Source organism: Ambystoma mexicanum, chromosome 10 (assembly GCF_040938575.1).
Source record: "Ambystoma mexicanum isolate Mex_15411 chromosome 10, UKY_AmexF1_1, whole genome shotgun sequence".
Classification (NCBI taxonomy): Eukaryota; Metazoa; Chordata; class Amphibia; order Caudata; family Ambystomatidae; genus Ambystoma; species Ambystoma mexicanum.
The window spans coordinates 899998593-900020011 of NC_090932.1; the positions used below are offsets into that span (position 1 = coordinate 899998593).

Genomic DNA, 21419 nt, shown 5'->3' on the forward strand with positions numbered 1-21419 from the left:
TTCGGAATGTACTACTGCACCGACCTTCTAGAAGCTTCTATTAAGGATTTCTCATCTGGTGAGGAAGCATAGTATTCCAGTTGAGATACAATTCCATTTGCATGCCAGGGGCCATCTCCTAAACCATCAGTTTCATCCTTACAGATATGTACCGTATGACACAAGGAAATTGCTTTCAGGAAGAGCTCTTCTTCTTTACTCTAATAAAAAGAGAAGCACAAAATTAAAGTACATTAGATACTAATGATAAATCATCATTTTCAGTTTTTATTCAATAAAAACAAAGTTTGACTTCATTAAATCAAAACATGGTGATCAACAAAGTAACTTTTGTTTTTTAGCTGCCATCTATCATATATCCTGAACCTCCGTCATTGCAGGGGAAGTGAGTGGTGCATCACCACAGCATCAATAAAAGTTTTGAGTACATGGGGAGCCTTGTGTGTGCTCTGGCATCACTTTATGATGGCTGTTCAGGGTTACAAGTGCTCAGACTGCTATGATGGCACACATCCTTGACTTAAGATTGCATGGTGGGACATGTCCTGGGAGGGGGGCCCACTTGGAGTAAAAAAAAAAAAGAAAAAAAATATTTTTATATTTTTATTTTTTTTTATTTCTTTTTTAATTCACTCTGCTTTTATAAATAAATCATCTCTGTAACAGAAATAATTTCTTTATGAAGGCGGAGTGAATTAAAAAAGAATTTCTTTTTGAAGTCCGGGGGCTACCCCCACCCCATGACATGAAGACCCTAGGCTGGAGGCCTCCATGTCATGGGGTGGGGGAAGCCCTATGACTTCAAAAATAAATAGTCTTCATAAAGACATTGGGCCTCATTATGAGGTTGGAGATAGCCAGGCCCTTAATAGGGGCATGGCTACCCCCAAACTCGGGTCCAGCTCCGGGTCCTGTGAAAGGGGAATAACTGGGCCATTCCGATCTTGGCGGGCCCAGTAATTTTCCTTTCGCAGGACCCTGAGCCGGTATGTCCCCAGTCCGATTTGAGCCCCCACAGGGCTCAATAGGAATGGGGAGGATGGTAGCAGCGGTACAGTTTATAACGGTACCTTTGCTACCATCCTGTTCTGCTCGCGGGTGCCGCTCTGCACGCCTGGTCTGACCAGGCGTGCATAGCGGCACCTGCGAGCAGACCTCAAAATGTGGCGGCTCGGTATGAACGGTGCCGGTCCCTTACCGGCAACCGTTCATACCGTGGCTGCCACTATTGTAATGAGGCCCATTATTTCCTTTATGGTTCAGTCCTTAACGGAAATAATTTCTTTATGAAGTCAGAGTGACTTCAAAAAGAAAAAAAATATTTTTGAAGTATTATGACTCCCCTCCACCCCATGACGTGTGCGTTTGTGAGTGTATGGTGAAAGAGTGCACACAAATGTATGGGTGGCTGGGTATGCGTGTGTGCTTGTACAGTGAAAGGGTGCACACTTAAATGAATAGGTGAATGTGTGAGTGTATGGTGAAAGGGTAGACACTTAAATGTATAGGTGGCTGCCTGTGTGAGTGTATGGTGAAAGGGTGCACACAAATGTATGGGTGGCTGGGTGTGCGTGTACGGTGAAAGGATGCACACTTAAATGTTTGGGTGGGTGCCTCCAAGTGGGGCCTGTATGGTGAAAGGATGCACACTTTAATGTATGGGTGGCTGCCTGGGAGTGCCTGTATGGTGAAAGAGTGCACACAAATACATGGATGGCTGGGTGTACGTGTGTATATATATATGGTGAATGTTGTGTGTGCTTGTGTTCAGGGGTGCAACAAAACCTACATTTCAGGGGGGCTAACCTTTCAAATGTTGGGAGAGGCGCTAACTTCACGTGTGGTGGGGAGGAGCAAAGTTATTTGTGTGGGGGCATCTAACTTCTTTACGCATTTTAATGAGACAATTCTAGTGCAGCTTCAATGTTACAAGCAGTTAACTCTCTCCTTTAATTCTGAAAGCACCCACTTATGGACCGCTGTGAGAATGTCTGGTCTCCTGTTTCCTCTCTACCCTTCCAATCACTCCCTTGGCATGCAAGTACTAAACCCACATCACATTTTCAATTGCTTAAAAAATTGGGCATTTGAATGCAGGTAAACAGTGAATGCTATACATTAGTAATTGCTGGGCCGGGCCCTTGTTAACGGCGAAACCCAGGTGCCGTTTAACATCTGTGTCATTTTCTGTCCAACAACAGCGCTTTCGGTCAGCCAGATCAATTCAACATAGTCCGCAATTTTAAGGGCGGGGGAGGGGGTGGGGGGGGGCGGGTGCTGAAGCACAGTCAGCTCAATGGTGTTGCATCACTACTTGTGTTTAATGCCTTGATTACTTATTGGTAATCTGTGTTACTCCTAGCCCTATTCTTCCTCATCCCAGAACTTGTGTATGAGGCAGTACTTGTGTATGAGGCACTATGCCTCATACACAAGTACTGGGATGAGGTGGAGGTACATGAAGGTAATGCCTGACTTAGCTACATGTAATCTTCATTACTCCTAACCCCACTCGTCCTCATCCCAGCACTTAACTATGAGGCATGGACCCTCATACATAAGCACTGGGACAAGGAAGAGGGACGTGGAGGTAATTCTGGGCCAATGAGCTGATTTTGGAGGTTGGGGAAGGGGATGGGAGGAAGAGGAGATGTGTGGGGGGGTGGGATTGTGCAATAAATCATAATGGTTGTTCATGTCCATGCTAAGCAGGCATGATATGTGGTATTAGTGGCATTTTGGTGCAGTCAGTCTAGTCATTCCTCAGTTTGGTATGAATTTTTTTAACTGGGCATTTCTGATAAAGCAGTCCTGCTAAGTGTAATTACCTGGCTAGACTGGCATTTGGATTCTGCCAGTCTAGCCATTTCTTACTGCGGCACTGTATATTTTTCTGGGCATCTGTGATAAAATTATATGATATGATATGATATGATATGGTAAGTCATATATAACGTGCCTGTACACAAGTGTTTTTAGGCACGACAAGGGAAGGAAAATAGAGGAAGGACAAGACAAATAATCTTACTAAACCTTGCGTCATTCAGATCGTGCAAGTGCGAGAACAGAAGTGCAAGGGGAAAGGGAGGGGGGAAGTGCAAGGGAGAGGGGAGGGGAAAACAGGGCAGCAATGCTCTGAGTAAGTGCAGCCAGGGCAGGGCAGCTCTGGGTAGTGCAAGGAGAACAAGAGAATGTATGGTTACAGTTACAGCCCCTAACTGCGTGGTAGGCCCGGTGGCAGTGCAAGGGTGACTGAACAAGAAAGAGCCTGGACTCAGTGAGACTGAGGGTAACCAAGCAACCAGTTGGTACAGCAGACAGGTAGGTCAGCAGGGGAGGGAGAAGAGGAACGTTTTGAGCTGCTTCCGGAACTTCAGGGGGTCCAGCTCAAGTTTGGGAGGGGCAGGGAGGCCGTTCCAGAGGTAGGCAGCTGCAGGGTAGAGGGATTCCCCTCCTCCCCCCCCGCTCTCTGCCTGGAGAAGCATCTAACCCTTAGGGCTCGAGAAGGAAGGTATTTTGGAAGAGAGTGTTGGATGTAGTGCAGATCCCAGCCCCAGAAAGCCTTGTGGACAATGCAAAGGGTCTTGAACCTGATCCTTGCAGCCACCGGGAGCCGGTGGAGAGATTTCATGGCTGGAGAGATACGGTCCTTGGGCTTGAAGCCAAGGATAAGTCTTGCAGTCCTGTACTGGATTAGTTGCAGAGGGCAGAGAGTATAGGAAGAAAGATTGAAAAGTGGCTGTTGCAGTAGTCTAGCCTAGAGAGAACCAGAGCTCTGGGGACAGTGAACTTCTGGGGGAAAGTGAGAAAGGGAAGAGTCCCTTTGAGGAGGTGCAGCTGGTAGTGGGACTTCTTGGCGAAATCCGAGATGTGAAGAGAGAAAGAGAGTGGAGTTGAAGATGCTACCAGGAATGAGCGAGAGAGGAGAGTAGGCTGAGGGGAGCCTGAATGAAAGCTGAGTTTCATCTGCATAACACTGAAAGTTAGAGGAGAAAGTAGAGATCAGGTGGGCCAAAGTGGCAAAGTAGAGATTGAAAAACCAGGGTGAGAGGATAGAGCCCTGTGGAACGCCACAGGTAGAGAGAGGTGGCAGAGTGAAAAGGGACCAAGTTGGACCTGGGAGGGGCGGTCCACTCAAGGGCCTGATCTATGATGCCCAGGTTCTCACAGAGTCGATTGATCAGGATGGTGTGGTTGGCCGTGTCGAAAGCAGAGGAAAGTTCAAGGTGGACTAGGACAGAAGGAATGCTGGAATCACGGTTAGAGATCAGATCTTCACAGGTGTTCAGGATTGCAGTTTCCGTGCCTCTGGCAGCTCTTAAGCCAGACTGATGGTCATGGAGATAACCAACAGATTCAGTGTGGAGAGCAAGCTGGCAGTGGGCCAGCTTTCCAAGAGTTTGAGGGAGGGTAAAGTTCCAGTGGCAAAATAATGATTGGTGGTAGATCTCTCTCTTCGGCTGAGGCCTCCCTCTGGAACTGCCTCCCTGAAACTTGAGGAGAACCATCTTCGGTTCCGGAAGCACCTTAAAACCTTCCTCTTTGCTTCTGCTTTCTCTCCCCCTCTCCCCTGTTGAATTCCTGGCTGATACTGAGACTGCACTGGTTACCTGGCCACCATTCTGTTCTCGGGCCCATGCCCTGCCTATTGCACGCCTGCACTGCCTCCTTGGCAACCCCTGCACCTGGGGACTGTTTTCTGTATCCCTACAGTCCCCCCCACCAGCACTTATGTCTGCACTCACCCTGCACTTGCCACCAGCTGGCCGTTTTTTATCTCGTTATTTTATTTCCTATGTATTGCACTTTCCCCTTCCCCCCACACTTTTCCCTTTCCCCCTTCCCTTGCACTTGCGCGATCTGAATGACACTTGGCCTAGTAAGATCGCTGTCTGTCTTCCCTCTGTTCCCCCCTCCCTTGGCTTGTCGCGCCTTGAAACACTTGTGTATAGGCGCGTTATGAATGCCATATCATATAATGATTCCAGAAATCGGCCAAGGCTGGATCAAGGGTGTCAATGTGGTCCTAGATGGTTCTGGAGGAGCAGGCGAGCACCTGTTTTGACGACACTTCCATAGATGGGACTTGTCTAGAAACCTTGTCAGGTGTTAGAGAGAAAGAGGAGAAAGGAGGAGAGGGAGAGAGGGCCAAAGAGCGCCGAGAGAGGAAGAGGGAGAGGCAGAGGAGATAGTGGACAGGTTGTCCTGAGTTTTAGCAGAGAAGCGAGAGACAAAAGCCGTACAGAGGGCCTGTTGAGGGAACAGGAGAGGTAGATACTGAAACAGGATTGGCCAGTTCCTTGCAGATTTTAAAGAGTTTGGCTGTGTTGTTAGAGGACACAAAGACGCAGGCTTGAATGTGTGCTCTCTTCTTGATGAGTCTTATTGCTGCGACTGGCATTTTGGTGCAACCAGTCAAGGTATGTCTTAATGTGGCCTGGCATGCTTTACTGTAATGTTATTATGTGTCTACACTGGTCTACATTGTGCAGCCAGTTTGACATGTTTTCATTGTGGCATGGAATTTTTAATAGCAAAGCATTCAAGTTAATGTGCACTGTTAGTTACTTGCATATATTGGATTGGTGTTACCCTACAAAACAATAGCAAACACTGTGGCTTTTTAGCCAATTTATCTCAGAAAGTGTGCTGTATATTGCATTAAAACACATTTATATCCATCTCCTAGTACAGTGTGTGGCATGCCCTTTCAGCAGCACGTTGGTGCGTATTGTGCAAGCGTGGTCATCTAGGCCAGCCCAGAGTGTGGCGCGACCCGTGATGTCTTGCCCAGTTGTGGTTGGGGGGGGGTCCCTCAGCATGGTTCACAGGGGGGCCCCCAGATCTTGCGTTACGCCACTGAGTCTAATGCAACAAAGGAGGCACAAAAAGACAAGTAATTTGCATGTGTTCTGCATGTTATTCAGTGTGCATGTGTTTTGCATGTAAAGTATAGTAGAGCCCTCAACTGTATACCAGTTGCCCCATGGGTCAGAATATCCATTCCCCATCTTGCGCTGCAACCCAAAGAATAGAGCGGAGTCCAACGAAAACATCAGTCTAGCTGTCATTCAGTCAGTGACCTAGCAGTCATCTCGGCGCCTGAACACAATGCTGTGCATGATTTTTACAATGTTTTAAACTAGTCATCTCAGCGAGTAGATAAATAGTCACATAGTTCTAATTAATATGTGCACGCAATGTAATGCTCTTTTCATTTTCTTGTTTGCACAGACTATGGTCTTCCAAAGAACCTTCCACCTCACAGCGCTTCAAAGCCATAACGATGGAAGTAGGTTCTATATAAATCTCAAATAACATAAGATTTCATTAGTAACTTGTGACTGAAAGGTTGTGGACGTTGCATTAGCCATAACAGGAGCATGCAGTATAAGGAAGTCCCCGAACATAGTAACAAATCAGTAAACAGAACCATCAAGCAGGCAACCTCAGCTTCATGTAGCCCTCTACTCAATTTGTGGCCGGTCACAACCTTTTTCCAAATGCTCCAATTAATGTTTTTCTGAATTGTCTGGCTTACAGTTTACATAGTAGTCTTTTCAAGAGGAATAATGCTGGGATTAAGCCCATGTACACCGAGGAGCGAAGTCTGGCACCAGTGAGCTGCGGGTGAGGACTATACGGGCTTACTGGAAAGAGGACTATGTGTGAACTCGGGTGTGGATTTCTACAAGCCCCCAAATTCACCCCTTACATTCTATTCCATCATGGACTGAAGGATCAACAGAGAGCCTGGCATTCGAAACAGCTGTTAACGAAATTCACTTCAAATACTGCGGTTAGAGGAATGCACAACCAGGATGATAGATCAGGGGCAACGCATTTTTCTTGGAAGGAAGACAACGCAGAGCAATACAGGTTCGAATCCCAGCCCGTGCTTGGATACTTTTCACTGGTATTAAGCGTGTTACAAAAGATTAATTTAATTAAGGTTGCAAGGGTTAGGACATACCCAATAGGTAACAGCCATATCTGAACTGTTTCTTTAAGCTCAGACTGCGATTCAAAGATCCTATGACAGTAATAGCCAAGAGGGCTATTCCAGGAGTACATCATGTAAAGTCTTCACAGTATGAGTAGTTTAATGCCTCCTTTTTTCCTTTGAATTTCGGCGCAGTTATATGTGTGGGAGGGTAAGGGTAATTCATTATGTAAGGGAAGTATGGGGGGAGTGCGGGGTGTCTCCCCCCGCATATGACTGCACGAAACGAAAAAAACAAAATCTGCATTTTTGCATTTGATATTTGTTTTGCTAAATTCACATAGATCTCTCTCCACAAGGTCTTTAACAGTCCTTCTGGGGATTCTCCCCAAGATCCAGACACCCCACACCCACATTTAATCCCAAGGTTCTCTAGGCATCCTCACAAAGTGCATCGGGATCCCTCACGGTCCAGAATCCTTGTGTGGATTCTACAGGCAAACGGTGCTCCTGGTCACTCGACTTCCCGAAGATAGTTTATTTCTTCCCAGTCTGTCCCAGGTACATTTTCAGGCTGTAGTCATTGTGGCCCCCCAACAACGGACAGATTGTCAAATGAAGAGCTTGTCAATGGTTCAAATGAATTCAGAGTCCACCATATGCTCATGACAAGCACCGGAGTCCACCACAAATTGCTGGATTGTGTGGACCTTGACCATTTCTCATGACTGCTGATGAACCTACTACAAGCTTTTGTAACACACCAGTGAATATCTTTCTGATGGGCTTAGCCATTCCAAGTCCCATAGGGCACTATTTTCTTCCTTCTCAGATTTTCCAGCAAGTCTTATTTATTTGCCTTGATGGGCTGGCTACCTCCAACAGAATCTGTATTAGGGCGTCCAGCCAATCATACACTTCTCTCAGTTTCTCTCGGGGTTCTAAAATCTTGGCCCTACCAATGTCTGAGCTCAAGAAAGCAAGGCCCTCCACCTCTGCAAGGCTTGCTTTCCGGGTTTCTCAAGCTTAGACATCACTGGTTCTGTAGTCTGCCTCTTAGCACCTCCGTAAGCAGCTTAGCCAATGCAGAATTATCCCAGAACCTCAGTCGACTTCCATTTTTTAAAAGATATCTTTATTGGTTTTTCGTAACTCCAACACACAAAACAAAAAAGGAAAGAACATTGAACGCCCTGCCCACCTCCCCACACCAGTTGGAAAGCAATCCTGGTCCTTTTCCCATTTGTAGTACAAGTCAAAGTTCACCCTTCATGTTGGCCCCATATTTGACTCGTAATAAATCCCACATAAAGTTCTTGGCTTAAAATAGTACAGCCTCGCAGAGCTCGTGCAGGATACCAAAGGGCCCCATATTGTGTGAAACTGCATTAACAAGCCCCTGTTCATTGTAGTACATTTTTCCATAGCTGTGATTTCCGATAACCTCTGCAGCCATTGACCTAACGACAGAGGGTCCATTTTGTCCCACATTGAGATGATCACCAACTTCGCAGCCACAATCATGGCCCTGACTATTTTAAACTGCATCTGCAGCCCATCCCACTCCCCTCTTGGAAAAAATGGCCCCTTATACTGTTCTTGTTCTGCTCTGTATTTGTATATAACATCTTCACCTCTTTACAATTAAGTTTGTCCTTGGGCGCGATTATAAATGTCTCAAATTGTTGTAAAAAGTAGCCAGGATTTTACACATCAATTGGATTCAGTCCAATAGCATCCAAATGAATTTGGTCTGTGTTGGTCAAACCAGAGTGAGCAGCATTTTTCAATCTATATCACAAAAGCTCAGCAAACTGGGTCAATATACTTGCTGTTACTTATTTAACTGTGGCAAATATATCAGGAATTTCCAGTGAATGCAATGCAGCATTTACACCAACACTGTTCCAAAAACGTCACACACAAATAAGAAATATAGTCCCCGTCTCTCTCTCTCACACACACACACACACACACACACACACACACACACACACACACACACACACACACACACACACACACACACCCCCCCCCCCCCCTCCCCCTTTAATTTGATTAGTACAAGTTTAGTCTTGCAGGTTTTGGGGGGTGTATAGAGAGTGCAAGATTTATTGCATAACACATGCTTAGGTTTTACTTGCTCAGTGTGTTATGGCCTAATAAATGTGTCTATGTTTGTACTTCTGTGTGGACTAATAATTGAATGTGTCTATGTGTGATACTTGCATGCCACCCCCAAAGCTCCTGAAGTCTGCTTTATTATTCTGCTCACTTTACCTTGATTGAGTTTGGCTATGTGTCAATAGGTTTTCACAAACTAGATTCGACTCTCAGAAAACTCCCACAGGGTTTGGTTCTGAAAACCCCCCTTAACAGTGAATGAATTTCTTTATTCGGCATCCTACTGGAGTAGCATGGGAGGGAATTGAGTAAGAGTAGTCCCCGTTTAGCTGTGGTCCCATCCTTGCCCGAGAACCACATCCATTACCACGTCCTCAAATGTTGCCTGTTATGCCCATGGGAGGACACGCAGGCGTGCCCAGTGTGGTGTTCTAGGCACCTTGCAGGTGAAACGGAAGTAGAAACATCCAGTAAGTGCCCAAATCCAGAGAAATTGTGCTTTTTCTGAAAGTTCTGCGCTGTTTCCATATGTAAAACTTAGTTGCAGTTTTTCTGTAGAACTCCCAACTAACTTGCTGCAAATTCAAGCCACAAATGATATCCAAATCCAATGGTCCATTGAAGAAAATTGATGTGTAGGTTTTGTTTGAGGGCCTGCAATGCTGTTTGACGTGTAAGCCCTGTAGATGAACACCACATTCTTCCATCAAAGTGATCCTTGTCGCAGTTGCTGTTAAATCGGTATACAGTGTTTATATTGAATCCTTTATATTGAATGCCCATATATCGAATATTTTATATTGAAAACCTTTATAGTGAATATATTTAGGGTGGTGTAAAGGGTTCAATATTTTTGGGAAAAGGTTAGGATGGGTTTGTAGGGGTGGGAAACGGGGGTTTGGGGAGTCCCCCCGACCACCTAAAAAAAAAATAATCATTCACTAAAAAATGTTTCAAGATAAAACTTTCAATATATGGACATTCATTAGAAATGACTTCAATATAAAGACATGTAACCATAAAATCCAGATCCCAGAATGGGGTCCCCAAAAGCAGCTTTCCGCTGCTCCACCATCGAGAGAGGATTTTGTCAAAATCTGAAGTCAGGCAGGTACTTGACACCTACTATCTAGGTATTCTTGCAGTGGCCTCATGTGCAGCCTGTAGATTTAAATGAGGGATTAAAAAGAAAAACATGCCCAAAAAGGGTTTGGGGACCTAAACCAATGTCACCCTCTTGGATACCCAGTTTTGAGGTTTTGAAAGTATCGTCTGGACTTCATTATCAGACCATACAATTACAGAGCCTGTTCCTATGTGCTATGAGCGAGATTCAGCAGGATTTTCTGTAAGTAAATGAGAATCTGAAGGATGTCAGTATATCCACTGTTAGCATAGAATGCTGTGATTACTTTGAAGAGTCACAGATCTGCCAATCACCCAAGTAGGGTTGATGCAATGGGCCGAATATTCACTGATAGGCAGCCATGGGGTGTGGAGATCCAACCTTTGGTGAATATTCTCAGGACTGACTTGAGCGTTTTGACCCCATAAAACTAAGTGTAGAAATGTTATGGAATTGCGCTGGATGGATTATGCAAATATGCAAACTTCAGATCCAGGCAGACCAGGAAATCACTGTCTTGTACCTGCTGTAGCATATTCTGCAAGGTCACCATTTGGATGGAATACAAGTGTGAGCAAACAATGGTCTAATGCTAAGCATTATCATTGTTGAACATATTGAGATAGGTGCCCCGCCCCACTGGGATGCTGAGTTGAGGGTGGTTCAGTACAAACGTCATGCTGCTTTGAAGTTTATCCCTTAGACTGGTACGATCCTCGAAGACTGGTGGGGCCAAATGGGAGTGAAACCAGGCTTTGTATGTATTGTGGGCAAGTGCTGTATGGTGAACCTCGGTGGGGATGCTATGAAGAATGTGAACCACCGCCTGAATCAGAGTATCTCCTGCTGGGTCTTTGTAAGAAATGATAGGACCAGCATCGCTGGAGCGAACCCAATGACTGGTAGTCAGTTGTTATGGACTTCAGGGTCTCCAGCTTCTTCTGCTTACAGGTTCTGACTATCAATTGGGATGTCTAGGACTTCAGCCTGGTCCTCAGGTCTAGAATTGGTTGCTGTCAGCCACCATTGTCATATGAGGACAACACTATTACCTAGTTGTCAAATTCCATTACCCGCTAAACCCACTGCCATGGAAATTGCATGGTCAGATGCTGCTTCTCCCCAATGTAAAATCGACATATCCTCTTGCCAACATGGAGATATTCGAAGACCAATAGATAAAACATCTCAAAGTCATAACTCATGAGAATTGCAAGGACATTGGCAGTTTAACCATTGTGGTAGCAGTTATTTTCTTTTCGTAAGAGTATTTGTTTACCTTTCTTGTCTGGTGGCAGTCAACAATGTCGACATGGATTCAAGGAGCGCTTTCTCGTTTGCTGAAACAACAGACTCAGGGCTGGGCTGAATAGGTAGGCATTTTCCCACTTTGTCTAGAGCTTTATATTTCTTTTCTATACAGACCCATTTAGCTCGGGGAAGAGAATGGGTTCCTTATATCCTATAAACCATCTACCCATTTGTCCTTTAGCACTGGATTAGGAACCACTGTTCTGCATGTCTTTACTCTTCTACCGACACAGAAAGCAGTCTTTATTTTCATTGTAAGCAGAAGATAGAAGGTTTGATGGCTTCAAGATGGTAGAATGAAATCACAGTATGCAAGCTATCCACAAATAGATAATGCACTTGAGGGGTAGCAGGTGGAGTTGGCCAATGTGGACTTGGCATAGTGGGGATGAGATAAAAGTCCTGCTCCTGGGCTGCCCACCTACAGGACTCTCAGTTGCCACCGGCCCAAGTATCGAGGGCAGCCACGTGTTTCAGTGGATTCAGTCAGAAATATGGCCATTATATTTGTCAGTCTATTGCCATTTCCACCCATGAACGACAGTGTCAAAATCAGTACATTACCATCTTTACAAAGTTTGGAGAATTTAGTATAACCTCACTGTAGTCTCTCAGGGCAGGCCATGGCAATATCCAGGCTGCAATACTGCAGCTCAGCCTACCTTACTAGTGCCAATACATGTCTGCCTTGCTGCAGGCTATAACAAAGTCAGCAAGCCAGACGTTTATCCCTATGACAATCTCGCCAGATATCCCCTGCCTGACAATCTCTAAAGCTGGATGATGACGATAGAGAAGCTAATCCAGTTAAAGGTTTTGTCTTAAATGTGGAATACTTAATGGGTTTGCCCCTCAGTACCTGGCCAATGTAATTGAACAGTATTACCCTGGTCACCCTGTGTTCAATGTTTTACTTTGTAACCTATGTTGTGCTTGTAAATTGTTGTTAGGGTCCCCTTAAACTGCTGGTAATATTTTGTAAAAATAAAAACCTTTTCCTGCAACATAGGTTGCGGAGGAGTCTCTCTTGGAGGATGGCAATGACTTGTATGAAACAGCCAACTGGGCTATCAAATTCTCAGTCAATGTGGTGTTCAAGGAGCACTTCAGGTCACTTTTCCACACCTTGAAACACTTGTGTATAAGCACGTTATAAATGCCATATCATATCATCTCTGATGGTTCCAATAGTGTTGGGGCCTCACAGAGACCTCAAGTTAATGCACCTCGGGGAACATGGAAATAGCCTAGATACTAGATGATGCACTGTCAAGATATTATAGGAACAGATGATGCCATGGACGAGAAAACAGATGTGGGTACTTCTTGTGTTAAATAGGCTGTGTGTGCAGACTAAGGCGGTTATCAGCTATTGATGAGGCAGCTGATGAGTCCCTGGGACAGAACCGCCATTGACAATACTTCCATCATGGCTGCAGTAGAGGAAGCCAGTAGGGCTGCTGTTGACGGGGTTGCTGGGAACATCGCTGACAGAGATCTGTCTGTAGGCAATGGACTAGGACAGGGGCGCCTAGTCCATTGGGCACATGGGGTGGCGCCCTTTCAAAATTAATAGCTACTCACTGTAGTGACTAACATACTCAGTGCATAGTACCCTTTCCTCCATACTGCATGGGCGTCAATCGCTAGGGACGGGATACAGAACCTTTTTTCACCAGAAAATACCTTCTTCCTATATATATATATATGACAATGCATTACTTACCGTAAAAGCATTTCTGATGGTTGTATCTGCTTAGATTCACATGCTGTGCATAGGTCCGACATCCAGTGGTCACTGCCTGCGGAGTATTGCATTTTGTTTTTCGTAGTCGAAAAGGGACGTCGACAAGGCGTGTCTGAAATACTATCCCTATAGTGACGTGCGTTGTACCCACAATCCCTCACGCGTCGAGGTCCCTCTGTTTGTATTTTTCTGCCCTGAGGAAGCCTTCTAGACGTGAGTGAGTACAGAAAAGAGAGATATAAAAGGAAGTCTATGTTCCTTCCATCCGAGCGGGGAGGAAGGGTGGGCGCATGTGAATCTAAGCAGATACAACCATCAGAAATGCTTTTACGGTAAGTAATGCATTGTCTTCTGATGTTTGTTAATCTGCTTAGAATCACATGTTGTGCATAGACTAGCGAGCAGTACCCGGAGTTGGCGGTGGGTTATGAGAAGGAACAGTAGAGAAAAGATGTCTTAATACTGCCTGTCCCACCTGGGAGTCAGATCTCGAGTGTGCATCTAGACAGTAGTGTTTTGTAAAGGTGTGCACAGAACTCCAGGTAGCCGCTTTGCAGATGGACTTAAGGGGAACATTTGCAATGAATGCTATGGACGCCCCCGTGCCTCGAGTAGAGTGTGCTCTTGGCTTAAAGGGCAGTTCTCTCTTAGCAAGAGTATAGCAGAGAGTGATGCATTGAACAATCCATCTAGAAATAGTGGACTTTGAAACTGCATCCCCTTCTCTTCCTGCTTCCACCGAGACGAAGAACTGATTAGTCTTCCTCAGTGGTCTGGTTCTTTCCATGTAGAACATGACCGCTCTGCGCACATCTAGTGTGTGCAGAGTTTTTTCTCCCAAGTTGGAAGGATTTTGAAAGAACGTTGGCAGTTCTATAGACTGGTTTACATGGAATTTCGAGATGAATTTCGGAGCAAACCTTGGGTGCGTGCGTAGAACCACCTTATCTCTGTGAACTGTAACAAAGGGGTCTAGAACAGAAAGAGCCTGTAGTTCACTTACTCTCCTGATGGAGGTGATAGCTATTAAAAAAGCAGTCTTCAGAGTGAGGTCTTTAAGAGATGCTTTGTGCATGGGTTCAAAGGGAGAGCCCATGAGCCTGGTTAATACCACATTTAGGTCCCATCCGGGAGCTGGGTTAGCTATGGGAGGGTGTATTCTTTTAACTCCTTCCATGAAGGCTTTAATAACTGGGACTTTCCACCACAACACTTTAAGTTGAGAAGTGATGTATGCGGAGGAGATTCAGAAATTAAGACATGCACCCGGAAGTGAAGACAATCGATGTCGTTTCTGCACTGACTCTGAGGAGACACTGAAACATACTACTAGAATGTCCTGATATGAAAGATTTAAGAACAAAACATCTAGGAGAGGAATTGGCAAAATTGACAACATATAGCTCCGATGAATGGTGGATTAAATTCCATAATGACGACTCACAGAGACACACCGTAACCCTTGCACGCTACATAGAAAAACTACAGAAATTATTGACAGAAGATAATGATAGTCATTGACTGTAATGAGTGTAAGAATCTGTAGAGAAACAAGGAGAAGAATATGAAAAGATCGCGTTCAGCAAACCGAGCGCTCATTATAAAAATAGGAAAGATGTATGTAATAATTTGATACTTAGTTTAAAGACAAAAATAAAATGAGCGCTTGTGAGGACTTAAGAATGGAAAAAATGTTTTTTTTGCCTTTTTTTATTGTTTTCTTTTAAAAAGTTTGTAACAAACTGTATTAAATAAAAAATAAAAAAAAGAATAAAAAAAATACCAGGGGGGCTGAGTTGAGGCCAAAGGGTAGTACCTTGTACTGGAAATGGCAGCCCATGATCCTGAAGCGCAGGAAGGCGCCAAATCGGGACGTGTAGATAAGCGTCCTTCAGATCCAGGGAGCAGATCCAGTCTCCCCGGTCTAGTGTCTCTGCAATAAGAGCTGGTGTCACCATCTTGCATTTTTAAAGAGGGAGGGAGGGAGAAGGTGAGGGTGGAGAGGTCCAGCACAACTTGCAGGCCAGCCTGGTTCTTCTTTTCTATGGTCGAAAATCCTGGAATAGAAGCCCAATCCTCTCTTGAAGGCTGGGACTTCTTCCACTGCCTGGCTCTCTACGAGCGACCAAATTTCTGCCAACAGAGTTGCTGTCCCAATCTGTGGGAGTGGAGTGGAGGGTAGGAGGGAGGGACCTGTAGGCAGTACCCTGTGGACACTACAGAGAGGATCCAGGGGTCCGCACGGTTCTGGTGCCAAAATTGTATGTGAAAGGCAAGCCTGCCCCCCACCGGAGACACGTGGGCACGAAGGGACGCGTCATACCTTCTTTCCCTCTGAGGCTGCTGCCGAGGAGGGGGACTGGAAAAAGCCCTTGCCCCCCCCCTTTGTTGTTTGCGCCGGCGCTGACTCTACGGTCCGGCTGCCTCAACCTCCGTTCTTGGAAACCCCAGAACCCGGCAAACGCCTGCCCCTTGTCGGACCGTTGATGTGACTGGGTGTACGCCTCGGGCGTGGCCTTCGTTAGAATAAAGACTTTGCAGTTTGCAAGCTGTTGTTCTTTAATTCCTCATCGGTGGTGGAGTGAAAGAGGTCACTGCCCCCAAATGTAAGGTCCAATATGCGTTCCTGGACATCGGGGTTAAGCTTAGTAGCCCGAAGCCAGGCCGTCCCCTCATGTCCATGGCGGTTTGACACAGGTGCATGTAGGCATTGAAGTACAGTTTCTTCCCGTATGCCTCCAAAATCTTCTCCTCCTTGCCTAGCAGCACAGAGGACGATGAAGCTGAGGACGACTGAGGCTTAGAGTAAAGTGACCCTGCAGCATTCACCGAAGAGTGCGGTTGAGGGTGTGCCGACAGCAAGAGTGGATCCCCCTCCATCTGCCTATACTTGGCGTCAAGAAGCCGATTGACAGGTTGGGCCGAGTGTGGCTTGAGCCACCCCTTCTTGGCCAGGGAAACATCGTTCTGCATCGGGATTCGCATTCTAGTAAGGGGTCTTAGGATGAGGACTTCTGCCAAGACCCGCCTCATCGGGATGCTCAACCTCAGGTTGAGGAAGGCCCAAATATTCCGCCAAGGCTGCAAGGCATTCGTGGAAGGCCTCGGCTGACGGCGTGCGCGGTCCTCCTCCTTGTCTGGGTCCACCAGAGTGCCACCCGCTTCGGACCAAACGGACAGAATATTGGGCGCCGTGGGCTGTGGTGTGGAGACCAGAGCCGGTGGCTGGTGCGGAGGCTGGTGTGGTACCGCATGTACTGTGGAAGGTAGGGGAGACGGAATTTAAGGAGCCGACAGGGGCAGCTGGGGGTGCACTGGGGTCTGTGGCGCCAGAGCTATAGGAGGAATGACTATGCGCGCCGGTGGAGTGACCGGAGGGAGCATGACCCCGATAGCATGCTGAAGGATGGACCCCATCTGAGGAGTTCGCATCAGCGCTACAAACCTTTTGAAGAACCTGGGGGCTGCTGGGGCCGGAGCGCACTCTGCCTCAGTTGCAGGGGGAACCTGCCCTGCGCTACTGATGGATCAACTGTAGGCCACATACCTGGATGACACCAGCCACACCTTGTAACTCATTCTCCCACCTGCTCCGTTCCTAGGAGTTGCATTTGCGGATGAGCGGCCATTTTGTCGAGCTGCGCGCCACGTGTCAAAGTCGTGGTGCTTGGCTCACTGTGCACGGCCTCCTTCAAAACTCTACGCTGTAGAGCATCAGACCTACCCTCCACCTCAGGCTGGGTCCTGAAAGGCATATTGCCCTTGGCAGTGTCGCCGGTAGTATTGCATGCAGGCATCCCCTCGGACATAAGGCCAGCATTAGGGCGTTGTCCCTCGGGTGAAGACCCGGTAAAAGAACCTTGCGGTCCCTCAGCACTGTGCCCGGAAGGATCTGATGACCCCTCGGCCGTGAGCTTGGTAGCTGGACTAGCCTCTGTACGTGTGCTGGTGCGAGAACCAGACGGGTTCCTCCTGCTCTGTCGTTTCCTTGGGAAGGAGTCGCCGTTACGGGGTGCGATGGAAAACAGCGGCACTACCTTGGGCCTCGATCTCTGTCTGACGAAACCCTTCAGATCCTCTGGAGGTGACCTTTCAAAGAGATACCTCCGACGAGCTAGCCTGTTCTTCAATACTCGTGGAGTAAGTGCAACACAAAGAGCGTGGGGGTCGGACGTAGGGAAGAGCCCCTCACAGGCTGGATACCTGCTGAAGCCCGCTGAAGTCGACATGTGCCAGGGAGGAGCGTGGCTCTGGAGGAACAAGTACCTGATTAAGAAAAAGAAGACAAAAAGATAGAAGTATCCGGGTTGAGCGTGTGGTATTACATTGCCGAAGCCAAACCCAAGAGCGATGTGAAATCGGCCCGTTCCCGTCGACGCGGAAAAGGGGACTGAGGAGTGGCGGCAGTGGGCAGAGTCAGGGGAGCGTTTGCTCCCAGGACCGCATGCCCCTAAATTTAAAGGGGAAGAAGGTTTTTTCTGGTGAAAAAGGTTCCATCTCCCATTCCTAGCAAGGGATGCCCATGCAGTATGGAGGAAAGGGGACGGGACGTTAACAGTAACACACGGAGCAGCCCAAATCAGCATGTCTCCCACATTTACAATTTATTCATTCCACATGTGGAAGGGATTGCTAACCAACCACACAAGTGGAGTGAATGTGTGTGGCTAGGTTGGAAAGCAAACACTCCAAACCCAACCTCGTATGTCTGCCTGGGGCACTGAAAAAGTTGTGCATGCAGTCAGAGACCCCACCCTCTTTGCCTCCCTCTCACAAACTGGGCTCGGTCAAAAAGTTGTTTCTGCCGAAGCCTGGATTGCAGAACTGGTAGAAAGGCTGGGGATGCAGTGGCTTGTGAGATATTTACATCAGTGTCCCCAACCAGGAGGCCTTTCCCTCAGCATGTGCACACTGAACATGTGCTAGGGCCATACAAAATGATCCGCTCAAGGAGGCCCTTCTCGAAGGAGTGCTAAGGATTTCAATCAGGCGACACACACCTTGGATTCGGCCTAGTATGCGGCACACAACTGAAATCCTTATCTTTTTATGTTAGATTCAATTTTGAGATGGTACACCACTCATATCACACCCCCTTTTCAAATACCCCGGGTCACAATGGACCATGAACCAGGCTGGTTGATAAAATGTAATATTTATTTATTTATTTGAAAATTAAAAGAAATCATACAATGTTTAATAAGGGGCAGCGATCACCAATGGGATGATAACAACAATAGGAATGTAAGCAATATACTTAGATTAACCTTCTATTGACAAATCTACAAAACACCAGGAAATAGGAGCACTTTTTGATTTTAGAAAAGATAGAACTCAATTTAGAATTTCCCCCTGGAAGGTTCCCTCAACCCACCAACAATCAATTCTGAATGGATAAACAGAAGCAGCAGGTAATCAGGAATGACAAATCGGAAACAGAATTGAAATCTGACCTTCCCACCCCAAATAAGAGAAAAACAGATTTCAAACCCCTTTGCAATGCTAAAAATGACACTCGGAAATGGATGAATAAAATAATGAATGTGTGTAAAAACCTTGAAGCCGATACAATTCTTCACTAAAGCAACAATGCAAATATACTAACAATCCCTAAGAATGGATAACCAAGAGCATACAGTTCAAAAATGAGTGGCAGGGTTTAAAACATGTTGCGGCAAATGACACATTGGAAACTTTGCAAACTTTGCAATTGCTGCCTGAAATTACCCCAAACGGTTTTTAATAAACACGGGTGGAATACACCGATTTGAAGTGCTTATGTTGGGGGATAGCTATAGATCACACGTACAATATGGAAGTGAAATAAAGTCTCTAGCTGGTAAATTGAATGAGTTAGGCAAGATCTAGAAAGGTGCGTTTTGAGTAAAATGAAGTGGTGAAAAAGGAAAGGAAATCAGTTTTGACGAGAACAATTTTACTCTACACTAGAGTATTCAGGCTCGGCCACCAAAGAGGAAGACAGTAAGCTCCAGAATTGATTCGAGAGTTCAACCCTAGCACCTCAGCGCCCACCTAGGCGGAACCAGTCCGATCACTCGAAATAGGATTAATAGCTTAGGGTTTCATTAGACAAATTTACTAAAGAGATGGCGCTAGCACTCGAAAACAAAGGCAGGGCTTCACAAATAATGCTGACAATTTTAACAGGATATCGGGGTCGGAATAGGATGGCTTAGAGAAGGGAACTAAGGACCAGGCAAGGCAAGGTATGCTATGGATTTCTATGGGATCCCATTGATACTCACAATCCACTTTAGTTAAGGATTTTGGGACAGTCGGCGTTCTGGTCACCACACGGATCTGGTCTAACAAAGCACAGCCGGACAAAATCAGCAGGAAAGGGACTGGATACCAAAGGATAGTTCTGGTCACCAGATGGCACAGGTACCTCTGGATGCAGTTATTGGGCAGCAATTGGTGGGCTGCAAGCCAGGCTGGTGTCAGGAGGCGTCCCACAAAAATACCACTGCTTCTCCCCTTTAAGTATTGGGATTTTAAAATTGAGGCTTTGCTGGAAGGGTCAGCAATGCTTGGCCTGGTAGTTGGATCTGGAATCTGGATCAGTGCAAGATGAAGGAAACAGGACCAGGACACCGCGCAGGAAATCAGGAAGAGAGTGTGTCTGGAGTCCTGTCAGGGACCCTTTATATAGAGCATAGTGACATCATTGACCATATTGCTGGGCCGGCTTAGCTAAGCACGCCTTTAAACAACTGGATTGGACAATCAATGTTGGTTGCCTCCCCTGGGTTGTACCCAGTTTATGAGGTTGTATTTTATGATGGAAAAAGACTTCCCACAGACCTTTTTGACAAAAAACTGTCATATCAGTATTTGCACTTTTGTACAATGGTGGCACCTTCATAAATTGCATAATCTAGTCACATATTTTATGTAAAGGACAGCTGTCCAATCCTGCAATCTGTGAGACATTATTTTGGACGGTCACTACTTTTTGATAATTTTAAGCATGAAAAGTTTGACCTAAAGTTCCATAACTTTATACATATTTGGGGTTGATCATAAGGTATGCAAGTATAAAAATGTACATTTGGGGCATGTATACTTTTCTGGTAATCTGCAATATTTTGTTACTTCTGTTCCATATGCAGCAATGAAACCTATGAAGTCTTAAAAGAAAGGCAATAAAATTACTTCTAAACCGTGAAATATTTACATTTTTCCAAAGTCCTGCTGCAGAGATAAAAAGTCTTTAAAGTTTATTCCTGAAATAGTCTTTGTGAACAAATTCCTTTTCCTTTGTTGGTTCATTTTCTTTTTTTTTTAACTTCAACTGCTGCCAACTGTCATTTCCTTCAGAGCATGGTGGGGGTTTCTCAGCTTAATTGAAGGTTTTATTGCCCCTTTACACTTCAGAGGTTAGTGTCCCAGGCTTTCTAATGTCCCAGCCTGGAGCACAGACGAATGTCTGACGAGCGTGTGAACTATCTTTGTCCTGGCCCATTTAAAGTTTTTCAAGCTTTCATGTCCTGGAAGTTTATGGTGTGCCTCCCTTCCTAGGGGGAAGTTTCAGGGCTGGCACTTCAATAACGTTTTTTTGGAGCTTGCAAACTCAGCCCATGTGTCTTAATCTTTATTTTCTTATTTTTAGTCTTTAATTAAAACAAACCTGTGGAATAAAAATAGCCTATGTGTGTAATATCACCAGCCACAAACCCCTTCACATTGCTAGGTAATGGTGGGCTTTCCTTTAACAGTTTACTTTTTAAATAGGCATTTTTTTTCTTGAGTCAGCAAAGCACCTTTTTACACGTGTTGAAAACTGCTAGCATTTCTTCCTTTAAATTCGGTTTGGCATCTGTCTTTCCAATATGGTTTACACAACAGTCTGGACAAGGCAAAGGTCTCCATAAAATTGACATGTGTACATACAGCACTTGATACCTTTTCAAACAGTGATTTTTACGCTTTTTAGCCAAAGTTAAGCGCTTTTCCGTGTTTGATGCAGTACAGCTTTTGTTGGTTTTCAGGTTTTGGCTGGCACAGCCTGTCATTCTGGAATAAGGCTTGGTTTTGCTGAGGGACAGTGGGGATATGCATGGGCATGGCAGGGCCTTATTAATCACAGTGGTTGGAGAAAGAACAGATGGAAATAGTGTCAGAGCAGCATTTTCAAAGGTGAAAAA

The 21419-nt window shown here is 45.8% G+C and overlaps 1 protein-coding gene across 7 annotated transcripts in view; it reads right to left on the reverse strand.

Moving 5' to 3' along the window:
- Positions 1-21419, reverse strand: part of ATP11B (ATPase phospholipid transporting 11B (putative)) — a 1683501-nt gene that overhangs the window by 1258805 nt on the left and 403277 nt on the right. For all 7 annotated transcript variants that reach the window (XM_069618659.1, XM_069618656.1, XM_069618658.1 and 4 more), the window contains one exon: positions 25-200. In XM_069618659.1, the coding sequence (XP_069474760.1) occupies positions 25-200 (176 nt within the window). The remainder of the gene's footprint in view (positions 1-24; positions 201-21419) is intronic.